The sequence below is a fragment of the Poeciliopsis prolifica genome, unplaced genomic scaffold (genome assembly GCF_027474105.1).
Source record: "Poeciliopsis prolifica strain line A6 unplaced genomic scaffold, Auburn_PproV2 SCAFFOLD023, whole genome shotgun sequence".
Taxonomy (NCBI): Eukaryota; Metazoa; Chordata; class Actinopteri; order Cyprinodontiformes; family Poeciliidae; genus Poeciliopsis; species Poeciliopsis prolifica.
The window spans coordinates 4,051,973-4,073,329 of record NW_026562398.1 but is presented as its reverse complement, the minus strand read 5'-3'; the positions used below and the strand labels follow the sequence as shown (position 1 = coordinate 4,073,329).

The following is a 21,357-nucleotide window of genomic DNA, read 5'->3' as shown; positions in this document are numbered from 1 at the left end:
AAGAAGATTCATACTCTGACCCAGACACTCATGCATTGGATATGCAACACCAAACATCAGTGGATGCTTAATGTATATGATGATGAACCTTGCAGACATGAGGGGAGTACCCCGGAGTCCACCTCTCTTCTCGGGGTTAAGGGCACACTGTCTGTAAGCAGTGGGATCTCACACCCCAACCATAACCTCAAGCTGAATTCACTTAGAGCATGCACATCTCCATTCACACCAGGAAAAGTCTTGCTCCTGGAAATTGGTGCAAACCCTGAGGTGCCTGGGGAATCAGGTCCCATGGAAGCTTGTCCTGTGTGGTGAGAGAAGACAGTGTGGCTGAGTCAGGGGCGCTTGGTGCTATACATGTCACCCTGTGCCTCTTTGGCCTGGGGGCTGCCACTTTTGTGCTTCACTGACAGCTTGTCCCTATGCTGGGCATAAGGCTGCTCTGGGGTGATGCCTTGTGTCTGTCTGCCTGGGGCTGCTGTGGTCAACCAAAGATGACTCCACCTGTAATTTTGCTGCACTAGAATGAATTTTGTAGGCTTTTTATTGATCTCTCCACTCTTAAACCTTCAGATGACAAATTCGCTTACATACACCCACTCAACACCAGCACACTTAATTGTACACATGTACAATGACATGTTTCTGCTCATCCCTCTCCCTACACAGAAACACACACACACACACACACAAACACACACACACACACACACACACACACACACACACACACACACACACACACACACACACACACACACACACACACACCCACACACGTACCGACACACAAATAATCCACATGGTTGAAGGTCATACTAACAGTTATGCGACCTGTTTAATTGAACACTGGATATATTCTTGAATTAATAGTCAATCTAACAATTAGGATTGTGTCTATCTGACCCATGTAGGCAACCATCTTCGTTATGTGGTATATGGCAAAGATGGCACATGTGAAAAAAAAAGTCTTTGGAAGGACTTTTTGTACTTTGAGGATCCATAAAAAGAAATGCACAGAAAGGTTACACTGGTCCATTATTTACTTCAAGCATATTTGTGAACAATTGAGTAGTAAGTTAATATTCTACAAAACATATTATTTTAAGTCTTTACAATAAAAAAACAACAATATTTTAAGTCCTTTTTAAAAATAAATATATATATATATATATATATATATATATATATATATATATATATATATATATATATATATATATATATAATTTTAAGTCCTTACAATACATTAGTTCTCTCAATGGCCCAATGACTTTTCAAATTTGAAAAACATGGGATGATAAGAACATCTCTGCTAACTTTTCTAAGAGCCAGTTAAGATTCTCCCAACCAATGTTGCTCAACTATGTCTTTTTTGGATCTAGCTTTTGTACAAATCAACAATTTTATTGGATTTTTATGGGCAATCCCGTAAGTTGTTTCTGTAAAGTCAGAAGAATTGAAGATATCAAGCCCAATACCTAGAAAAACATTCTCACATAATATGCTCTGTACTGATCTTGAGTAGCAGTTATTTAGGTATACAGATATGCTCTGTTTTTTTTAGTTTTTCTTTTGAATTAAAATTATTAATCAACTGCATTTTATATCTTTCAGTAAATTAAATCTAAAACCTCAGTCATTTGATGGAGTGACGCAAGCAATTTTATAGATGGTGAACATGCTGTTAGTTATGAAAGCTGACAGCAAATTGAAGGTAGAGGCCGTTCAGGGTTTTAAATCTATTTTTAGCAAAACGGGCAAGAATAATACCCAGCTTTTTTTTTATGTAATCAGACTTGACAAGGCCAAGCTGTCCAGTGCAAATAAAAAAAATAAATAAATAAAATAAATAAAAAAAAGGTTTTGCTGCAAAACCTGTGTGATGTCGGTTATACCCTTTCAACATAATCAGACATAAGTTTAGTGGACCTAAGAAGATGGGTTTATGTGGTAATGGTAAAGCTGACATATTATTTTCATTGCAGAAATTATGTTCTTCTTGCTCCTTGTGTCTCCTCTCATATTTTTTTATTATAAGACATATTGTTTCCTCTAAAGTGCTTTTATGTAAACCCTGAAGCTATTTATAGCAGACCCTATTGCTCCTCCCACCCTTGTTTTTTCTTTTGCCAAATCTTGTATCTGCCAAGTACACCCACTAAAAGAAAACAATGAGAAAGTGAAATAAAGAAAAAAAACACATTAAGGGAACCTGTGAAAAACTAAAAGTATCCCAAGGGTGGTATAATAAGAGGAAAAGAAATAAAAATGGAAAAGTCAGAGGTCTTCAAGAGAGTGAAATGAGATGAATCTCTTGTGGACAGTTGTGGGGAGATGCTAAATAGGGAGTGCGCATGAAGAGGACTGAAGGTGCCACTTGTCCTCAGCCCACTGTCTGATCTGGAGGTGGCAGTGGTGACTGATGGAAAACCACTCCAACTGAAGGTCACATCCAAAGCTCTGCCATTTTAGGCTGCTACTGTCACACGGGAAGAGATAAATAAAGCTCAGATTGCTGTGTTTATTCACCTTGCTTTCACTGTTGCTCTGTGGATGGCAGCATAAAAAGAGACAGGTCAGCCAAAGGAAAAAAAAAACAAAAAACTAAGTTTTCTCTCACACCCATTTTTACATTAATTGTTTTCATTTTTAACATATTCAGATTAATATTCAGTTTTAATATAAAAATAATTGATCCTGTTTGTGTTCATGTATTTATGTATCATATATATTCAAACAATCCCTTTTCATTATTTTTATTTTGATATATTTCCACCAGACATGGTTATATTAGGAGGAATCAGTGATAAAAAGTCAGATTCTGATTATTGGGATATTTTATGAGAGTTATCATATATCAATAGAAATTAGACAAGCTTTTGTCATAAAATCACACAGAGCTATTCTGCAAGAGACATCATGCCTTCTTCTTGTATTGTTGCAAGGCCTAAAGACAGCAGCCCAGTGCTTTACCAATGTCCCTACTGCCTGGATAGGACACAGAGCTGTTCGCTTGGCACTTAAATTGTTGCTGGAAGTGTTGATGTCCCACAGGCAGGGCTGAAAGCTCATGGCCAAACAACTCTGCTGCCCACCCTCTAATATCTGATCAAGAACCATCTGCTGAGGCTGCCGAGCCCACTTGCCTCCCCCGTGTCCCGGACTTCTCCAAGGAGAGCCCAGTGGGAAATTAGGCCATTAGTGAGCGATTAGAATGACTCTGATCATTTAAAAGGAAATGCAGCACAACTAAATTACATGCAGACAAGTTGCATTTTATTTTATCTTTGCAATGATCTAGAAAGAGGAGATGCTATCCTGCTGTTGCTTGTTGTGTATCAGGCTTTCTTTGCTTATTGGTGAGTGTGGACACACCAGCCACTTCATTAGTATACACCCTTGTGCTTATGCTTGTTTCCGATTAAAAACTCAGGTAATCACGTGGCAGAAACCCAACTTTTGACAACTGGATTTAGTGCAAGCTTGCTGAGTTTCAAACTAAACAATAGAATGTTAAGGAAAGTGTATTTCAGTGACTATATACACTAGCTTTTCCAATTACCAGTGTTGATTGTTGGATAATGGTGTCAGGTCAGTAGCTTGGTTTGGAATAGATATATAACCTCCTGCAATAAGGACATGGGCACCACTTATCCTTGTGGTGCCCATGTCTGAGTTCACAATAGTCTTAATTTTGACCTAAATATTTTTGCTCCGTATTAATTCATTGCTTGCTTAATGGGGCTACAATTGCTTGTCCTTCTCCAGCCATGAGACTGGTAAAATTTGTTTATGTGAAATTTGAAGCTTAAACATGTAGATGTGCACTCAACACGAGAAAAATAATTTAAGAAGTTAAACGTTTGTCATTGTCACTGCTGTCGCTATCATGTCTGTGTTTGTTGACCACTGTTTTTTGTTGCTTCCCTTGGATGCTAACCCAGTGAAATACTTTTGAGATGTAGTGGGAGGAGAAATTCAATTTATGGATGTACAGCCTGCAAATCTGCAGGCTGTACATCAATCGACATTGATTGATGTCGATTGATGCTGTTATGTCAATATGTTTTCAACAGCTTATTGAATCTATGCAATAAAGAATTAAGGCAGTTCTTAAGACAAAAACGAGGCCAAAGAAGCACTTGCAGAGACTGCCTAATAAAATGACTTAACAGTTTTATTAGCTTTTTTATGGTTGTTTAGACACCAGACATCACCAAGCGCTCTGTGTCCCAGTCACTGGATGCAGTATTTGGTAAGATATTATTTTATACATGCCTTGCATTCTAATAAAGATTAAGAATAATGTTGTTGGCTCACCTTTAAGTGGCCTCTACACTTAATGCATATTTTCAGAAGTTGAGACACTAAAGGTGACAAAAAATGGTGAGAGTCTGGAAAGTATGTGATAATCATAATTGATACTCATTGCAAAATTCAACAAATGTACTTTAAATATACATGTGCTATGATATTATGCAGTCCTCCTTTGAAGCTCATTGGATAAATGCATTATTTTATTCCCTGATCATGTTATTTTTACCTTGACATGATGTTTTGCTTGTGGACACATAACAATGAGTTGTATGGAAACTTGTAAGCTGGAAAGAAACTACATCAAATGTGTCAGAATTGGAGTTCACATGAAGTTTTAATGGCCTGTGAGAACGTATTCTGTCCCCACCGTGTGTCGTGCGTCAACATTCGCTGTGCCTTGATAACAGTTGGTTAATGGGCAATGCGCCACACAAGAGTGATGCTGTACTTTCTGTTTTCATTTTGTTGCTGTAGTGCAGTAATTAATCCAGCTGAACCCTTTGTGCTTGCAAAATAAATGCTTTCCATTTTCATTAATAGACAACTCATTAGTGCATAATGAGGAAGAAGGCAGCACTCCCTGCTCTCCCTGTGCAGCATGCAGCAGATGAGCATGTGCAACACTCAACTAATTAAAACCTTGGATTGTGTTTTGTGTCCTTGCGTTATTCTCTAGAAAAACGTCATGCACATGCCTTCAAAACATTGGTTAAACAAGTCATAGTATGCTAATGTTTTTGACCAAAGTCAGAAATATTGTCTAATTTTAATTTGATTGTAAAGTATATGTACTGTGTCATACATTGACAGTCAAATTAGCTAGATGCGTCTCTTCAATTGGAAATTTAATGCATCATTCATTTAATGGTTAAAAAGTTTTGAAACACTTTCAGAATCTTGTCATGGAGTGGTCTGATGGATATTCTCTTTAAACTGTGATTTAGATCCTCCAATTACTTATTTTACCAGGTGTCATTGACAGGATTTCAACTCCTCTTATTGCCCTGAATTTCAAAATTCATATATGTTGTAGTGAAAATTAAACATTTCAACACTCATGCTATTAAATGCAAGTTCCGGTTGTCTTTTTGCTTGTTGAGTGTATTATTTTATTTAAAATTACACACAGTTGAGTTGTATAATAACTCTAGAATCCTTACCATTCATGTCAGTGGTCACACATGAGTCATTTCTCCAGCCATTTACTGTGGCATCTTTACTTTCTATGGTTATTTCAACTAATGGACTTTTTCTCTCAGCTAGCAAGATGCATAAAAGCTTTACACTAAATGTGTTTTCTTCTTTAGCCTCATAATTTCTCACAGAAAAAAAAACAACAACTTTTATTTGACTATACGTATTAATCGGAAAAAGAAATACATATTTTTGGATAAAATCATTCCTACCACAATCAATGGTAGGCATGATAAGGGAAATATCGGTCCCTTATCAATCCCCTTTTGCCTGATGGTCAGTAAAAGGGGATTTGGTCAGAATAAATAAATTCTGTTTCCTTCTATCTCTTTTAGCTAGTTGCTAAGCTAAAGCAAAGCTTAACCTAAAGCAAATCACATGTTAGAAAATGCAAATGAGAGCTGGGATAAAGGATGACACACTAGATAACACCCTCTTTGGGGTGTAGCTCAGAGAGACAAAGGGAATGGGAAACTCTTGTGGGATGCCATTTTGCATGTTAGCTCTTAAAGATAGCATGTCAGAATGGACCAGCTGTATTTTGGTATTAATAAATGGAATTCATGAATTCAACTCAGTGACTCTTCTGTAACCCCATACATCAAGAAGTCAGCATGGAGAATGGAGAATTCTCCATCACCTTCTGAAATGTTTCTACACCATCCAGGTTTCTAGGGGTTCTCTTATGTTCTCTGTATTTAGATTTTAATGTTTTGTTTTTTGACCATTTCAGTGATAAAAACATTGATCATCCATTTTCAGTGTTCTGGCCAACAAATGTTTGTTTAAAAAATGTTATATGCACTCCAGCAAAAGAATTAGACTTACAGATTCACACAGAAGGTCATTCACTATACGTAAATGTTTTTTATGGGGTTCCCTTCCACAAATCTGTCCTCATTAGTCCTGTGTGGAGAGTTTTATGGCTGCAAACATTATTCACAGTCTCAAATGGCCAAAGCACGCAGGTACAAATATCCTTTTGCTAGTAGTGCTTAGAAACACCAATTTTAGATTTGTTTTTGTAGGGCAAAAAACACTGAAGGCATGAGTCCCAAACAACTACTTGGCTTACAGTATATGTAGTGACCATAAGCATTTTAATGATTTTCTGACCCTTTACATGGGCAAATTTTAGCTGTTCACAAGTTTTGAAATGACTAAAAGAAAAAAAATCAAAAGTGATCTGTCTTTTTTAAGTTGCATGCTCTCTTTTCTGGGCTTTTTTGAATAGTGACTAAGAGAAATGAGCCACTGTACCTCATCATATTTATTGCCAGGGAAACATAAAATGGAATACATTGTGGCAAAGATGGTGACTCGGCTGACTTGCAGCTAGGAATTCCTGGGTTTAAATTCCAGCCTGGGATTTTTCAGTAAGAAGCTTACATGTGTGTATTTTTACTCTCCAGAAACATGACCATAGCATCTGTCCAGAACCTTCAGCACCTACAATCAAACAAATGACTGTTATGTTAATTAGTTACTTTCAAGTAACTAATTGTTTTTGTTGGCTTGTGGTGGCTGGGCGACCTGTCCAGGGTATATCCTGCGGTTCCCCATATGCCTCTCCCATTCATGGAAGTATAAGCTGGTAAAGCTGAATGAAGGCATTAAAATAATAAAATGTATTGTAAAAATGTACAAAAATGACCCAAATGTGAATTATATATATATATATATATATATATATATATATATATATATATATATATATATATATATATAGGCATTATCTCTTATTAGTTTTTTTTGCTGACTTAAGAAATCTTTCAATATGCTGCTATAAAATAAGGCATGTTTCTACCAAGGCTACTAATGCTAGTGGTCTTTTGCATTTGTGTCTGATATCATTACTTAAATGAGTAGGGACACATAGGTCTGCCAATGCATTACACCTCTGCATATGTGCATGTTAATTGTTCTATTGAAAAGGTACAAAACCAAACTTAATCTAAATGAAATGTAAACTTTGTTTAGGCAGCTATACTTCCCCTACTCATTTTGGTTAAATGGCTGCAATTAAAAAGGCTAGTAAATTATTACTATTTATATATGCAAAAAAATTCCCTTTAAGAATATTTTTTTTGTGCTGGTATTAAATTAAATTTTTGTTTTGAGTAAAACCTTCTCTACTGAGTGCTCATGTGGTACTTTTTGCTGAAGGCTTACTTGTGTTCCCTGAATATCTCTGTAGTAAGATTTTGATGTGAGCAGATTTTATTTCTCTTTTCAGACAAACATTTTGAATAGCACATTTTTCAACTTAAAACATGATCTTTTAAATATCATAATTCTAAGTTATACATCACTCCATGTGATATGAGCCAGTGTAAGAATAAAAATATACCAAGACATGTGGAAGAAGAGAATGAAAAGTCACCCAGATCAAAGGCAGGCTAAACTGCACTCATCATTTGTAATGATAGATCTCACTATCATAATTAACGTCTGCTAAATTTGTCACATGACAAACCATTTGACATTTATATTGCTTCAATTTAGTTCTGTGCAGGTATGGCAGTTCATGAATTAGACATGTAATGAGGAGAGAGTAAGCCGTTGGTCTCAACGATGGAAAGCATTCTGAGTCAAATTGAAACCTTGCCTGCATGCAATGCTCTGTATTTTGATGCTCACATGTGGCAGATGGTGCAATATGTGCCAATCTGTGCAAAAAGAGTGTTGACAGAAAACAGATGCTGCCTATCGTCTCTGGTACAAAGTGTTTGTCGAATTTTACAACGCTGCACTTTTTCAATGCTCAGTTTTGCAACTTTTGTGTTATTTGTCCTAGGGGAGTAAAAAAACAGATTCAACTAGGACGAGATTGTTTTTATTTTCTGTGAAAAGTAAGGGGTTCTCAACATTGTGTGCAGTGCAATGAGATGATGTGAATGCCTATTAGAATTTCTTCACGCCAGCAGCTTCTATCTGGCATCAAGTGCTTTAAAAACGAGATTTCTTCCTGCTAGTGAAGTTACAGTGTTTCCTTTGGCAGACAAGGTGCAGTCGGTGCTGAGATAGCTATTAAATCGGATTAAGCTTTAAACTGTCGATCATCACCAAGTATATTTATGGAAACCACACAGCCATCACTGAGATAATTATGGAATCTGAAACTTTGCTCGAATTTGAGTACTTCCAGAAGAGGTACTTACCATTTCTGACTCATGCAAACAACCTGGGCATAAAGACAGTGAAGCAGTGCTCTTTTTAAGAGCTAAGAAGCCACGTTTATTTTATTAGTTACTTTGTGAAGTTATTTACCAAATAGCACCATAAATGTGCCACCATAAATCTTGGTATTGATATAGACCTCATTTTTATGTTCTCCTTTTCTCTGTTGCCTCCGGGTGATAACATCCCCCACAGCTGCCATGTTGAAATACTTTTTACTATTTGCAAAAGTATTCACACTCAAACTTTTTTTCACATTCTAATCACAAACAATGATGTCTTCTATTAGGTTTTAATTTGACAGATCAACACAAAGAAAAGCAACTCACGGCATTACACCTTCCACCAAGACTATGAGTGTAAACATTAAAAAAAAATAATGGGCAAAACTTTTAACCTAGATATTCTCCCTTCTGAATGTCATAACAATGCTCTTCCATTATGCTGTTTACAACTGTAGTATTGAACTGAGAGTTATAGTTTGTGTAATAAGCTCTATGGGCATGCAGTTCCACCAGGTGTTAGCTAATTGTTGCTCTCGCTAATCTGGAGAACCTGCCTTTTATGAGGGAATAACATTTTAACATGATATAACATTCAAAAGAATTGACTTCATATAATGCCATCCCGATACCCTATACTCTTCTTCAAGAGGTATAAATACTTCTGCAAAAATCTTACCAGCCCTATGATCTGAAAGCATTAAATATGCATTCATTCATCAGTGTTCTTATTGGCTGACTTTACTTGGATCACTCAGACAAACTTCAATCTCACTTTCTTTGAAACATAATTAAATGTGACCTTTCATTTTCTGCAATTTTGAGTTTTCAACATTTTTCCCTAGCAATTTTTTTTTCTCATGTCTTAGAGCACAAAGCAGTGTCTGGTCAAATTGATGAAATTTTCATGCATCATGAATGTTACAAACATAAGCATAAATGCACTGGGTAAAATGCTAAAATGTATTTGAGTCTTCTTGACTTGTTCTCATAAAAGTCAAATTATGTTACAGTTTAATTATAAGGCTGTGCATGTTTCCCTAAATGAATAATAAATTATCCTATCATCATTCTGCCTTTCCACCTCTTTCCACTCATCAGCTTCTCTTTCCAACCTCTTTTATGATGAGATGGAATATTAGTTAGAGGAAAACAGCTTCAAGACATATATTTCCTGATTTTCTAAATCCCCCAAATGTAGCCTTTAGAGTCATTAGGCATAGTTTTGAGCAGGCCAACTTTACTGTCCTTAAATACATACATGGTGGGAAACCTGTATTGACACGTGTCCTATTTTACATAATGCTCAAGCCCAAGGGATTACTGCTGTGAGTGCACAAGCCCATTAAACACTTCTCACATATTCAGAGCAAATTAGCCTCCAAATCCATGTAAGCTACTGAAAGCTGAGAAGGAAAGCAATAATCGATGACAGAGGTTTTCTTTGCCGCTTTTAACAGCAGAGTTATTTATCTGTTCTGTCACCAGACAGCATGGTGTCTCAGCTCCGAAACCAACAAGATCCAGAATGAAGGAGAAAATTAATGTGTCGAACAATTAAAGTCTCTCAATTGATGATCAGAGATTGTTTTCACATTTCCTTTAACTATATTTGTTGTCTAATTTATTAGTTTGCTCAAAGGCAAAGTGACACATGGTGTAGCAACCTGCTGTGTCCTGAAGGTAGCTCTGCGGAAGCAATTAATTAAAGCATAATTTAAATAATAGCTTGTTGTGTTCAAATTAAATCTTAGTTAGGGTGTGTTGTCTGTTGTATTTGTCTATAGCTGAATTAAGACTGCAAACAGTGATGTTTGATTTTTTTTTATAAACATCTATCGACTTATAGATGTTTATAAGTATTTCAGACAATTTAAGACATTTCAAAATTGTCTGAGAATTTAAGCTGAACTCAGAAGGTTTGCAACCCAAATGTTACCGTTCAGTTAACATTTTTTTAAATGTAAGACTTAAAGGCACAAGAAGAATTTTTTCTACAAAGCATGTTTGGGAGGACACCGGATTCTGACTGTCAAACTATAGTTGCGTTTTTACATTCTAAGTTGAAGTTATGTTTATGTCTAAGTATCCATCATTCATTTGATATGTCCATATCTCTGGTGAGATACGCATATGCACCACCATCCAGAAATCTAAGCATCCCTTCAAAGATTAGCTTTTTTATCTTTCTTACCATCCACCTTGTTGTGGTAAGAACAACAAGGTTCTATTTTTGTTAGAACCTCCATCTTCTATCTTGTCAATCACAACTTGAATTTATTTTAGTTTTAGTTCATTCTCTGACTGCAGATGTGTTTCAGTGAGAAACTATATCTGTGTGAACATTGCCACATTTGTGATGTGCCTTGTGGTCCTGGCATTATGAACATCGTTAGAATAATTATGTTTTCTTATTCTTACATAAGGAGTTACCAGTAGTCAAAGGTTACTATAAACTAACCTTTATAGTTTGTTCTTCCTATAAAGGTTAGTTTAGTTTTTTCTCGTCTCAGTGAGAAAAGAAATTTGCTAAAGTGTGTGACCTGTCTTTGACCTCCAGCATGTTTTTGCAGCTGGTCTTAGGACAACTTCTGAGATACTTCTCAGTTGTAAAACTGGGTTGCATCGTGTGCTTCCCCCAGTCCTTATCAGGAGAGCTCCCCTTTCTTTCCTTCAATAAATGACCAGTTCTGAAAACAAAGAACTGGTCTTTGTTTTAGGAGAGCTGCTGGAAGAAGTAGCTCTTCTGTGTCTTCTGCTTCTGCAGAAGAATTGATTAAAATTAATGTTGTCTGTGGTTCTCTTTTTATGTAGGTTGAGAAAATACCTATCAAACATCCTTTTGGTCTTACTTGAATGGTATGTTTTCTTGTCTTCCCCATTTTGAAGACTGTCTTAAAGAAATTATGTCATAACTCTACTTTAGGGATACATTAAATATTGGGTTACAACATAACGTCAAACATTTAGATAAACTAAAACATACATAAATTCTGGGATAAAAATATTTCAGTTGTATTTAGTTAATTGTACTCATTTGGATTGCCATCGGATGCATCTACTGATTTTGTTCAAATATTTTTTTTCCTTTGCTGAATAAGTGTTACCACATCGAAGGTTTAATTTTTCAATTGTTCATGAGAGATGAGGCAGTTTAAATGAAAATGTGTAATTTTCAAACTTTTTGCACATCTTTCTCTTGGGGCACCAAAATGTGGACAGCTTTGCAGCATACATTTGCTGATGCACATAACTCAGTCTTATGTGCATCATTATATAAAATGATTGTATATATTTTATGCATAGAATTTAGTCTACTCATAGATGTAGGTTAATTTATGTATTCACTCTGTGATAGGATTAAATTAATAATCTATAAACATGTAAGGACTGGGAGATCTTTGTGTGCTTCGGGATGCATGTTTCTTTTTTTTTCTGGAGAAGCAGGAAGCGTGCTGAAGGAGACTGCCTGGAACTGGAGTGACAGCTGGATTGATAAGAAACAATGGATGATTAAGGGTCGAAGTTTACAAACCAGAGACACAGGAACTGTACATAAAATAATGGATGCACAAGACACCTCATTGTTCTGTGGGTTCATCAGTTCCTGTATTGTTTCTACAGAAGGACGTAAACAAGAACTTTGAACTTTGCACTCTGCATTACTGCAGATCGTAAGTGCAACACGCCTGTGACTCAAGAGAACAGAAGAAACAGCGACACTATGTGATTAACTCAAGATAACCGAATAGGCCATTTATCTAGGACCGCCCCAAGAAAACAAAAAGAGGGTGAGGTGGAGCTTGCTTCAGAACGGATAGGAAATTGTAACTGAAGCAAGTTCCTGTCCTTTCTCCTTGCGCAAGTAAATCTAAAACTCATTTATCTCTCTCTTCTTTTCCTGTTTGAGAATGCTTAGGTAGATGAACCTGACACTCATCTACTCATCATCTAAAAGCAACCTGACATTGCTTTTAATTGTGATAAACTGATTTACTGTGGATACAATACTAAAACAGGACTGAGTGTAAAAGTAACAGTGTTGTGCTGCAAAAGTTCAACTTTGTCAGCCTGTGGGAAATAGGCTACATTAGGAACCCAAAAAAAAAGTCTGAGATTTACAAGTTGCGTATGTGCAACAATATTTTTGTACACACACACACACCCACACACACACACACACACACACACACACACACACACACACACACACACACACACACACACACACACACACATATATATATATATATATATATATATATATATACGTGAACTATATATATAGTTCACGTTTTGGTGAACTACAACTCACCAAAACGTATAACTGTCTTTACAAAATAAAAGACACAGAGAGGAATGTAATATAGTGGTTTTGACATGTGATATTTTATCAGTTATGCTCTTATTCTCAATGTTCAAGGAGTAGTGAGAGTTTGTAAGCCTTTGGGCTAAAAAGGAAATGGACCAGGGATTTTCTTTTAGTGATAAGGTTGACTGCACTGGGCTGTGATACTGCTCCACTAAGTAATTATTTGAAGCCTCCTCTTAGATTAGTGTCGACGTGCAGAGCTTATGGACAGTTGCATAGCAGACAATCAGACCATGTAATAACCACAGTTCCAATATTTGCTGAAATCCACTGTAACAGCTCACAAAACAAAAGTGTGGAAGGTCCTAATGCTCAGTCCAATCCCACGGCACAATGCCTTGATAAACACAGACGCCATCTTCACAATGGACAGCATCTTTACTCTGGCAATTAGGCAGAGCTTTGGATTATCACTTTTTCAGTCCAGCACACACCAAATCCATTCAGATTCAATTATTCCCCTACCATTTCTTTGGCCATTTGGGCCTTTTTGGCTCAGGCCCAGAAGAGAAATGCTTTAAAGGATCTGAACTACTAAGAAGTTAAAAAAAAAAAAAGAAAGAAAAAAAAAGGAAAAAAAAAATCTATATATATATAGTTTTGTCTACCTTTTCTCAGTATACATATGACAAGTGTATACTATGAATGTAAGCAGTGTCATGGTAGATATTTTGTGCAAACAGCAACCTAATAGTTGCATTTCTCTCCCTCAGGTTTTGTGTTCTGTTCGAAACAAGTCGAACTATATCTGGCTTTCAAGAAACCAATACTTTCTTTCTGCCCATGTGGAGTTAGTCTCCCCTTTGGCCCCTGCATAAACAACTAAAAAGCTTACAGAAAGTATTTGATTTAGTGTGTATTACTGTGTCTCAGTATATTTAAGCTTATTAGAAAGCTCACTCTCTCAATAACTGTATAAAAAATCTCAAGCTTGTGGGAGTCAGGAGCCTGTGATCTCTCAAAGCCTTTCTTTAGGGGTTTTGCTAAGGAGCTTTTATTTCTCAACCTTGTCTGTTTATGTAAGTTGATTTCTGGGCAATGTTCTGTTGCATTTGTGGGATATTTTTTTGCAGATTTAGTCTTTTGACAGTTTACAGCATATGTGCATGGGTTGGATTTGCATTTTCAATACACAAGAACACCATAGCAACATTGTAAACATCATGAACTTTATAAAAAAATATATTATTTCTTGTAAGAATGTTTATTTTATAACATTAAATAAAGATATCCTTTAATAATATGTCAAAAAAGTGTATAAAATGAATAAAGCAAATATGCTACTGTTAAAGTAGTATAGCATTTAATAATAATGATAATAATAACGATTATTATTATCATTTTTAATGTTTAAGCAAAAAGTAAGCCAATAATATGAAACAAATAAGAACTTGTTGCTGTTATGCTCTTTATTGAGTTGCACAGCATAAGTTGGTGCAAGCTGGTTAGCAAGTTAAGCTGTTTGTTCAGGTGGAGTCACCAGTTATCCTCAAATTAACGTGTTCTTTCAAGAGTGGTACATGGCACCCTTTTCCACAGCTCCATTGTCTTTGTGTTTTATGACTAGAAATGCTTCTCAACTGCTAAAATTCTCCCTTCTGTAATTGAGGGAAAATTGAAAGTCCACGCCTGCACAGCAGCACATAGGAGAATGGCAACACAGTGCCACTCTATGCTTCATACAGCTGAAGAAAACATTGTTGACTCAGTTGCTTTCTCTGGAAACTCATTAAAATTACTTCAAAGAATATGTCACAATTTATTTTTACAACTTTTCAATTTCAGTTGCCTTTGGATCTCTTATCATCATCTCCAACTGAATTTGAAAATTCTTATGGGAAGCTTTAGATGATGATTTTTCCACTAGGGAGAAAGGGATCAGGGGAACTGTTGCTTGGAGACATAACAGACCGGCACCCTGGGAGGATTGTAAAACATTCTGATGAGCACAGTCTGCTTGTAATTCACTATAGAGGCAAAAGAGCCATTGTGACTAAAGCTGTAATTTAAAACACAAAAAAAAATCTGAAAGCATTTAGGTAGATATTTCAGTTTCTGCTCGGAGGCACGAGGGCTTCAGCACTTGCTTTTCTCCAAGTGATACTTGTTAAAGTATCGCTAGAATACTTTAACAATACTTTCTCTGTGCATAATACTTTGTTTCACTTTTCACAACATTATCAGTTTTTTCAAGCATTATAGTAATGTAGCTATCAATGTGTTATCACTACAACACTCGTAGGACTGCGGTTATTTCCCTAATAAAAATACGGCACTTGCCCCTAAACTGCCACTTTAAGATAATGGTCCACATGTGGGTGATGAAACGGAAGTTCAAATACGGCAGCTGCAATCAAATGTTCCCTTCTTCATTTGGTTTAGACATAAACAACACCCTAGACCCCCTCAGTGATCAGACTCTTCACTATATGCTCTATCGGTGTATCCTCTTTAATTATTTCTAAGCTGTTTCTTTCCTTAAGTCCAAGATTTTAATGTGGTCAGAAATTGTTTCCAATGTAGAGTTTTTGGTGTGTCAGACGGAAATTTGGTCTCTTCACCTTATTACTTCAATGGAACTTGCACATCTATTGTAAATTGTAGCCAACGTACACACTACATTGTTTTCTATTTTTTTCTCTATTAATTAGCCGACCACCCATTTGACATTTTCCCATCAGATCTTTAAGACAGTAATCATTTATCTGTATGCGGGCATAGAGAATTGTTACATTTTGAAACCTTCATGTATCTTATGAACAGTAACTGGCTTGTGCATGCCTGTAACTACAGTAAAATATGCTGTAGTATAAACTGTTGTTGTTTCTGTTCTTTTTTGTCCAGGTACGACAGTATCACCACAAAAAGGTAAAGCAACACTCAGTCACTTATTAATTTCTACATATATACTGTGTGTTGTGTGGTTGTATGCTGAGTGTCGGTGTGCATTGTAAGTTTTTTGCTAATGAGATTAAATAAATGTCATGGTCTTGTTGATTACGCTGAAATTGTCAGTCTGGATTTCAGCTGAAGAACAGTCTGTTTGATTACAAAGTCAATCAATCACACCCACTGATACAGAGTCTAAATTATCGCGGAATGACAGGCAGCCCACAGTGTGTGTTTAGGCCTGCCTTTTGTACTACTTGTGTTAGCATTAATCACAGTTCTGTTTAGACTCCTCCACACTTTCATGTGTATTTTAATTTGAATTTGGAGGAGGGGACTGTTTTTGAATAGTGGATCATCAGAGACTCATGGGACAACTACAGGGGATAGATGTTTTTAGAAACATGTTGGTAGGCTGTTAGAATTTTGTAGGGTAATGGGGTTGTGCAGTCAAACTGTCTAAATCCCCTTTGAGGTATTGTTCTGACTAGCAGCCTGTAGGTACATGTATTAGGCCACCTAGCTTTTGTTCTTCCTGCAGAGGATGCACCAATGTCAAGGGGTGTGTCATACTAGGTAATTGCAAAGCAGACAATCAGCAATGAGCACTCCCCGCGGATTTTGTTAAAAACTTTTTCATCCCCTCCAGTGCTTATTAGAACTTGGATTTGTTTTGTAGCTGGTTTTACCATAGCAGAGCAGAATGCAGGTGTGAATATTTCTATTGACAAGTAAATCTGTTGTGATCCGGATGCAAATAAGAAGGAAACAAACACAAAAACTGACAATTTAACCTACCAAATCTGGTAAAACTGCTAATATATTTCAAAAAGATACATTTAAAGTGTATATCTGTGTGACAGTTTACACTTAGAATGCTCCCGTATGCACACATACACACTTTTGTGATCCTATGTCAGTAATGACCATGGGTTGTACAGTGCTGTCAGATGGGCCTATAAAGGTAAGTGATGCAGGCTGCCTGAGCCTCCTTCCCTATGATGAATGTTGACGGGGAGCAGAGGCTGAAATGGTGAACATCATCGCCTCACAGCTGCGCTCACACAGAGGCAAATAAGTAAGGCAGCATACCGCTGACAGTGAATGAATGCTCATTTTACTTTTTCTATACTGTATGTCCCCACTTGTATCTGACCTTTCAGCTTCGACAGTGTCTTGCAAAAGTATGCATATTTTAACGTTTCGAGAATTTTTCACATTGTAACTACAAACCTTTTTGTATTTTATGACTTAATGTAATGGGCACATAAGAAAATGATTTTTTTTTCAAATATTTTTTTCAGAAATAAAAATCTGAAAAAACCAAACTCACTACAATTCTTTGAGTTTCTGCTTATAGACTCTTTGCCCATGTGGAAACTGAAATTTTAACCATTCCATGTAAAATACTTCAGCGTCTGTCAGACAGGATCGAAATATTTTGGGGATTTTAATATTCAAGTTTTTCCAGTGACCCTCATTTGAGATTGAACCCACACTTTGACTGGGCCATTGTAGCACACATATGTTGTGATCTCAACTATTTCCATATAAATCTGGATTTATTTTTAGAGCAATTGCTAACACATTTTCTTCTCAGAGTCCAATGATTTGTATATTTTCCCAAAAGTTAAGTTTTCTTAGTTTTTGACCATCTTCAAAATACTTGATACGGTTTATGGCAAATTCTTGGCAAATTCTTCAAAGGCACATTGTTTTGACTGCTTGTCCTAGTAATGATCTTCTTGAAACACCTATCTGTTTAGGTGAGGCCTTTACAGAATAGGTGCAGTTATTAAAATACAAGATAAAGTTCAGGTGGGTGTTCTTTACATCTGAAGACAATTATTTGTAATGTATTTAATTTAAATGATTTGAGTTAAATGTAATAATAAATGGCTGATGCTACTTTGTTTTGGACTATCGTATAAAATATTTATTAAATACCTTGAGACTTGTGGTAGTAATCTGCCAAAACCAAAAATAGTTCATTCATTGGTGTATATAATTTTGCAATGCATTGTATGTTTCTGCCCTGCTTGGCCATCCTGTACATAAAGTCTGGTTTATTTGCAAATATATGAAACATTTTATGTCTCTCACTCAAAATAATCAGGAGTGCAATGAAGAAAAATTGCCTGTTCTATTCATTTATACATTATGAGTGATAGAAGCCTAAGTTGCTTTGACAGTGTAATCGCTACTGAAGAGTCATGGGGCCTTGAGGCAAAGATAATGTACATAAACCACATTTGTGCATGCAGTCTTGTAAGACTGGCAAGTAAGTGTGTGTTTATATGTTTTTGTCTTTCGCTCTGGATGAAAGATGAAGACAGCAGGACATTTGTATTCACTTGCAATGTCAACAACCCACAGTCTCAATCTGTTTCTATTCAGCATGAGATGTGAGAAGCATGAGATGTGAGAAGTGCACACTGTGAATATGTTTTAAATGAAGAGCAGAATGCAATAGCTTGGACTGGGTAGCTTAGCTTGGATAACCTTTTGAGTTGTTACCGTATGAAGATTAAAACAGGACCTCTTGATGATATGACCTTATTCGTTAACTCTCTCCTTCTGTTGAACACCCTTTCTGTCTGCCCTCCTTCCCTCAAAATTCTTTATCCAACACCTCTCCACTTTTCTTGCACTCCTCCTCCCACTCTCCTGCCAAATGAAGTATATTTATGGCACCTGTGCTGGAAAAACAGTCTCCAGGAGACGTCCCTCTAATTTCATTTTCAAAATGCCAGCAATAAATTTATCAAATGGGCTGAATCGAATCGGAGTCACACGCAGTGCCATCCGTCATGGGCTGTCCCTCAGGGGCCTGTGGGCGTACTTAAGCCAGCCAAAAATCTCTGCTGGCAGGAGAAAAAAAAAACTGAGTGTTGAGAAGGTGAAGGGGGTGTGGAGTGGGTGTGTGAGAGCTGGGTGGTGGGGGTCTTGGAGGAGAAACCAGATGAATGGACTGGGGTGATGAAAACAAGGGCTTGTATGCATATCTTTATTGGCTTATATCCACATATGCAGAAGTATAAATTAGCCGTCAAACGAGTGAGGATGGGCATGTGTGCACAGAGGTCAGTACAAACTCTTGAATACTTGAATGGATCTCAGCTAAGCACTCTGGCTGTCGTGGTGCCGGCGTAACAATTGATTAATTACAGCACAAATTAATCGATTGTGTTGCCCAATTTTGCTTTATTGAAACATTTCCACTTTAAACACCAGTGTGTTCTTTAATCCCCCCGTTGTTTTCCAGAACCACTTGCTCTTTGCTCTTAAAATCCCTTCCCATTTCTCCCTGGCTCTTCCTCACGATCTTTGCTTTCTCATTTAATGCTTGCATCCCAGATTTCTTTTGTTTCACATCTCCTTCTCTTTGTCTTTCATTTGTCTTCCACTCCCCTTCCATTTATCACACTGCAGGTTAAACCAGGCGTGAGCACGGGTAAAGTAGCTTAGCACTAACAGTTCTAATGAAGTCAGGCCCTGTTTTCCTTGAATGGGGATCAGTGGAGCTATTCCGTGAAGCCTGTCAGCATTTAATGATTAGATGAAACATTCAGACGCCTGCTAGGAGAAATTCAGGCGCACTGATAAATGGTAATTCCCAAGTGGAGGTCTTTCTTACACAGATCTGCAAAACATTTATGCATGTTCACACTTTCTCCTCTGACACATACACATGAGCATGCACACATGCATTTTCTGTCCTCCCACTTTGGACAGGTCCAGATTTATGAGTTAAACATGGCATGGAGGGCTTATTCAGCAGAGTGATTGGAAGAAAAAACAAATGGCAAAGTGATTCAGAGATTGAGCAGTCTGAGCCATTGATTCCTGGTTTGTGCAGAAAACCTGCTGAAAAACGCATGCAACACAAAACAGACTTGTCCTTCACCTTGATGAGTAGATCGTAAACAAGTCTGTTCAGGAAGTGTTCTGTGATGCTTGATTTTCCAGATCAAAATGGGTCAAAAAGACTGTAACTTCAAACCTTTTTGAACATCCCTGGCTTATTGTGAATTCTCCTAGAGTCAGTTATACTGTGTGCTCACATTTTGCAGCTAAGTCTGTGTTTGTTGTTGCGAGTATGTCAGAAAGTGCAACAGCACCAGGGCATTTGTTGGTATGTTAAACTGCTAAAATGAAGTAAATTGACAGAGGCAGTGGTTGGGTCAATGATCTGCCTGTTTGTCAGAGTGAAGGGGTGCCTTCCAGAGACTGGCCACGTTTTGCCCCATTAGCCACATGCTAAGTTACCTATCAACCTACTGCTACAGAAGGAAACTGCACACTTTCAAGCGTATGATTGTAATTTATGAGCTTTTCCTGATTACATGTCTTTGCCGAATTTGAAGCACATTCTGTCCTTGTACGATTAATTAAAATTCTCCACCACTATCTTTTCATCCCCGGCTGAAAAATCTTAGGACTCTAGATTTAAGATAAATGCGTGACTTTCAGCTAATTTGAAGCTGTCACTTCACTGGATCTAATGGTTCACAAAGCTTTTTAAACATACTTGTGGAAGCTACTTTAAAATGCCGTTTTATGAGTGGAGTTGTCTGGCCAAGAAGTTGGAATAAAATAACATTTAGAAATGCCCAGTGAGCTCAGGTTAGCCTCTGGTAGCTTTTAAATGCCTCTCACTATCTGTACAAGAGTGATTGCTGTCTCCTCTATGTGTATCATTCTCAGACTTATTAGCCTCAGATTCTGCTGATCAAAGCATTTCTCAGCTGAAATGTAGACTGGAGTATTATCTGATGGATCTGTTCTATGTGCACCACTGGCCTCTTTCTACTCCCAGTTTTAACTAACTAAAACCAAGTCAGGTTACACATTTTAACATCTTAATACTAAAGTTATTCCCAAATATATATATTTTTTTCATCATATTATATTATTAACGTGATGATTTTTAAAAATACCTTGCATAAAATAATCCTGATGAAGGTGCAGCTCGAGTGTGGTGTTATCTGTTCAGCTCCTTATTTTTGAACAGCTATTTAAAAAGAACAATTAGGCTTTTTATTTCTATTTGATCAAAGATAATGTCATTAACCTTTGTGAATATGTATACACCTGATGGTAGTAACAATTTTCTTTGTAATTTTGCCTTTTTAATTGTGTGATTAATTCAACAGGTACCAGTTAAGTGATTTCTTTTATGTATTTTTTATTGTTTATTTGTTGGTTGGTTTAATTAGGAAAGAGCACATGTGTGATGACAGTTTTAGGTCAATTAGCTTTGGAACAACACAAGTGATGATTAGAACAAAAATGACACTAAAAAAAACTAGACCTCTTTAATTAAAATATAAATCAGCAGAATGATTTTTAATTACTTACATAGATTTGCATTCAGAGCAGAGATAATCTAAAGGGCTT

The 21,357-nt window shown here is 36.7% G+C and overlaps 1 protein-coding gene across 2 annotated transcripts in view; it reads left to right on the top strand.

Annotated features, from left to right (window-relative positions):
- The window catches only part of LOC129370201 (cadherin-4-like), a 252,522-nt gene that overhangs the window by 99,692 nt on the left and 131,473 nt on the right, over nt 1–21,357 (top strand). Inside the window, exon 3 of one of the 2 annotated variants that reach the window (XM_055045966.1) lies at nt 15,913–15,936. The exons of the other annotated variant lie outside the window; for it this stretch is intronic. Within the exon in view, the coding sequence (XP_054901941.1) occupies nt 15,913–15,936 (24 nt within the window). The remainder of the gene's footprint in view (nt 1–15,912; nt 15,937–21,357) is intronic. 2 annotated transcript variants of the gene reach the window in all.